At 58.2% G+C, this 3,679-nt stretch overlaps 1 protein-coding gene across 1 annotated transcript in view; it reads left to right on the top strand.

Moving 5' to 3' along the window:
* PTK2B (protein tyrosine kinase 2 beta) overlaps positions 1–3,679 on the top strand; it is a 16,259-nt gene that overhangs the window by 9,759 nt on the left and 2,821 nt on the right. Inside the window, exons 18-23 of the mRNA XM_010144130.1 lie at positions 257–357; positions 517–606; positions 1,090–1,294; positions 1,965–2,073; positions 2,193–2,258; positions 2,921–3,046. Coding sequence (XP_010142432.1) covers positions 257–357; positions 517–606; positions 1,090–1,294; positions 1,965–2,073; positions 2,193–2,258; positions 2,921–3,046 — 697 coding nt within the window. The remainder of the gene's footprint in view (positions 1–256; positions 358–516; positions 607–1,089; positions 1,295–1,964; positions 2,074–2,192; positions 2,259–2,920; positions 3,047–3,679) is intronic.

Below are 3,679 nucleotides of genomic sequence, written 5' to 3'. Positions count from 1 at the left end.
TAGAGAGCAATGAGGACTCCCCTCAGGCTCCTCTTCTCCAGCTGAACAGCCCCAGCTCCCTCAGCTGCTCCTCACAGCACTTGTGCTCCAGACCCTACACCAGCTTCGTTGCCCTTCTCTGGACACGCTCCAGCCCTTCAATGCCCTTCTGGGGTGAGGGGCTGTGCCCAAATTGACCCCAGGATTTGAGGGGCAGCCTCACCAATCCATCCTTTCTCCATCCCTTCTTCCCAGCCAAGAATCTCTCTCCTTGCAGGGATATTGCCGTGAGGAACATCCTGGTGGCGTCCCCGGAGTGTGTGAAGTTGGGCGACTTCGGGCTCTCCAGGTACATTGAGGATGAGGAGTACTATAAAGGTAAGAGCTGTGTGATAGGGTTGGAACTCGTTCCAATGGAATCCTCCAGAATCTGTCTGTGAGGCCAGAGTCTGTGGTGAGACCTCCCTGTCCTGCCCTGCTGGGGTTGCTCCATCCCCCCTTCAGTGATCATGGCCATCATCTTTTCTCTCCCTCCAGCATCTGTCACCCGTCTCCCCATCAAGTGGATGTCACCTGAGTCCATCAATTTCCGCCGCTTCACAACGGCCAGTGACGTCTGGATGTTTGGTGTGTAGTGGGACATAGACAAAGTAGGGTCCTAGGCATCATCCACCCCCTGTGGCATCATCTTCATGCGCAGGGACAAATCCTGCTCCAGAGCAGGGGGTGACCCCAGCCTTGTCTTTGGGGAAAGGGCTCCTCGGGCAGAAACTTCCTCCAGTTGAACCATCATTAGGTGCTTCCTCCTCCTCTGGTAAATTCAAGAGAGTTGGGGGCCTCAAGCCTTTGCATCCATCCTCATGGCCCCTGGCACTCATCTGTCTGTCTGTCCCTAACAGCCACATGGCCACCAGCACCCAGGAGCTGGACTCCTTGCAGTTTCCCAGGAGAGCAGGCAGCTCTTTCCTTCACATTTTTCACCCAGGGACCAGAAAGAGCGAGCGACCATGACCCAATGTCACTCCACAAACCATGGCACCCAAGAACCCGAGCGAGGGGCTGGTCCTCCAGCTGTAGCATCAGTTGAATGTGCTCATGTTGCTCCTGCAGCTGTGTGCATGTGGGAGATCCTGAGCTATGGCAAGCAGCCCTTCTTCTGGCTGGAGAACAAGGATGTGATCGGAGTGCTGGAGAGGGGCGACCGCCTGCCCAAGCCCGACCTCTGCCCGCCCATCCTCTACACCCTCATGACGCGCTGCTGGGACTACGACCCCAGTGAAAGACCCAAGTTCAAGGACTTGGTTTGCAGCTTGAGGTGAGCAGGGAGGCAGGGGACTGGTGATGGGCTAGGGGGATCTGTGGTTTGATGGAAGGGTGGGGAAGTGGGTGAAGGAGAAAAATGAACCTGTGCAAGATTTTGGGTCTGGAGTTTACTGGCCAAGTCTGCTCAAAGGACCATTTGAATCATTAAATCACCGCCTGGTTTGGGTGGGAAGGGACCTTCCAAGCTCACCCAGTCCAACCCCCTGCAGGGAGCAGGGACATCTGCAATTAGAGCAGGTTGATCAGAGCCCCAAGGGACAACCTGACCTCCAATGGTACCAGGGATGGGGCTTCTCCCACCTCTTGGGGCAACCTGGGCCAGGGTCTCCCCACCCTCAGCAGAAACAATTTCTCCCTTCTCTCTATTTGAGACCATTTGAGCCCATTTGCCCCCAGGGTGGTGGTGCCTGTGCTGAAATGGAAATGCTTTGCTTCCCAGGGAGTCCTGACCCCACATCTCACTTGGGCCAGCCATGGTTTGCTGGTGTGGTTGGCCATGACCAAGCTATGACCTCCCAGTCCTCTCTCTGTGCTCTTCCCACCCATCCTTGCTTCCTTGTGTTTTCCATGACCCAACCAGCTCAAGCATCCCTGCTCTCTGGGATATGGGAGATGTACCAACACTCCCTCCTGGGGCTGTCACCCTCCATCTCCCCCTGCAGCGACATTTACCTGATGGAGAAGGAGCTGGCCAAGGAGCAGGAGAGGAACAACCGCCACCGGCCTCCCAAAATCGTGGAGCCACCGTCCTTCCAGGAGCCACCTCCTAAGGTGAGGCAGAGCCCATGCAGGTTCCTCTCCCTGCCTCCACCTGCCCATGGGTGCTGCAGAAGTGGGACCTCCCTGATCTCACACCCACCGTGCCTTTCTCCCTCCTCCACTCCCCGCAGCCCAGCAGACCCAAGTACAAGCCACCACCCCAGAGCAACCTCCTGGCTCCCAAGCTGCAGTTCCAGGTAAGGTTGCCCAGCTGAAGCATCCTGCAGGCACCTGAGCAAAGGCATTGACACCAGAAAGCCCTTTCTGGAGCTTGAGCCCTCAGGGGCTCATGGCTTTTGGGGCTCTGAGGTGCCCCACGCCACCGCCACAGGCCTCCCGCCACCTTGTCAGCAGGACCCCGCACCACTCGGGGCTCAGCCCTGTCCTGCCCTGCCCAGCCCATGTTTTGTCCACCCCTTGGAGCTGGTGGAGAGGTTTTTGTCTCAGGAAAAGGGAGTTTTCTGGGGAAACCAGGAGGAGAGGAGGTTTGCTGCTTTCTGGTGTTACCTGGACTGTTTGGCTGTTTGACTCTTCTGGAGAAGCAGAGATCACCCTGCTGCAAGGACCAGTGCTGGTCCCTGGAGCATCAGGGTGGAACCCTCAAGAGCAACTATTTTGGGAGCTCTTTTGGGGCTGGACAGCAGCACGGGAGGTCTCAGGCCCATGGTCAGGGCAAGGAGGAACCAAGCAAGGAGGAAGATCTCGATCCTGCTGCACAGACAGGCATGAGGGCAGAGGCTGCTCCTGGTGCGAAAGCTGCTCTCCCCTGTGTTGTCTGCTCCCTCTGTCCATCTGTCTGCACTAACCCCCACCCCGTGGCCTTGTCTCGTGCCCGTGCCGCCCCGCTGCCCGCCTGCAGGTGCCCGAGGGTCTGTGTGCCAGCTCGCCTACGCTCACCAGCCCCATCGAGTACCAGTCTCCAGCCAGCTCCCTGCACACCCCGCCGCTCAACCGCCACAACGTCTTCAAGCGCCACAGCATGAGGGTAAGAGAGGGATGCCCTCATTCCTCGGCATCCAGAGGACATCCCGGTGCTGAGTGGCCTTGTCCTGGGGACCTCCCTCATGGAAGGGATGCTCGCTGCATCACGCTCTGCTCCGCGCTCCCGCCTCCGCTGCTTCGAGCTTAATGCTGTTTCCAACCCGGCTGTGGGAGGGCCAAATCCTGTCACCTCGTGGGTGCTGTTTGGGGGCTGGAGGGATCGAGCCCGTAAAGGGCTTCAGGGTGTCTCAGCCCCTTGCCAGGCATATTTGCACACACGTTCTGGTGAAGGCATGTTGGTGGATGAGCAATTGGCACAGTGTCCCCCAAAACAGGCAGGGCTTTGGGTCAGCTCCTTGCACTTGGTGTTGTCACCTGAAATGCTGGTGGTGGTTTGCAGCCTGAGCTTGGTTGCTCCAGCCTTGAAATCAAGAGCTGGGTGTTTTGGGAGCACATCCTGTGCTGAGTGAATCTGGGCCATGGGGACGATGAGCTGCTCCCTAGGGTAGCCCATGGGAAGTGCCAGGATGGGGTGGTGGGAGACATAGGACCAGCAGGTGGTTTCCTCTCCCTGGAAACCCAAATGCTCTCTTAGTGTTGGCCGTGGGGGACTGGCGCATGGCTGGCGTGCACTGCC

This window comes from Buceros rhinoceros, unplaced genomic scaffold (genome assembly GCF_000710305.1).
Source record: "Buceros rhinoceros silvestris isolate BGI_N320 unplaced genomic scaffold, ASM71030v1 scaffold16599, whole genome shotgun sequence".
In the NCBI taxonomy this organism is placed as follows: Eukaryota; Metazoa; Chordata; class Aves; order Bucerotiformes; family Bucerotidae; genus Buceros; species Buceros rhinoceros.
Note: the sequence above shows the minus strand (reverse complement) of the source record. Positions and strands in the feature narration are given on the sequence as shown.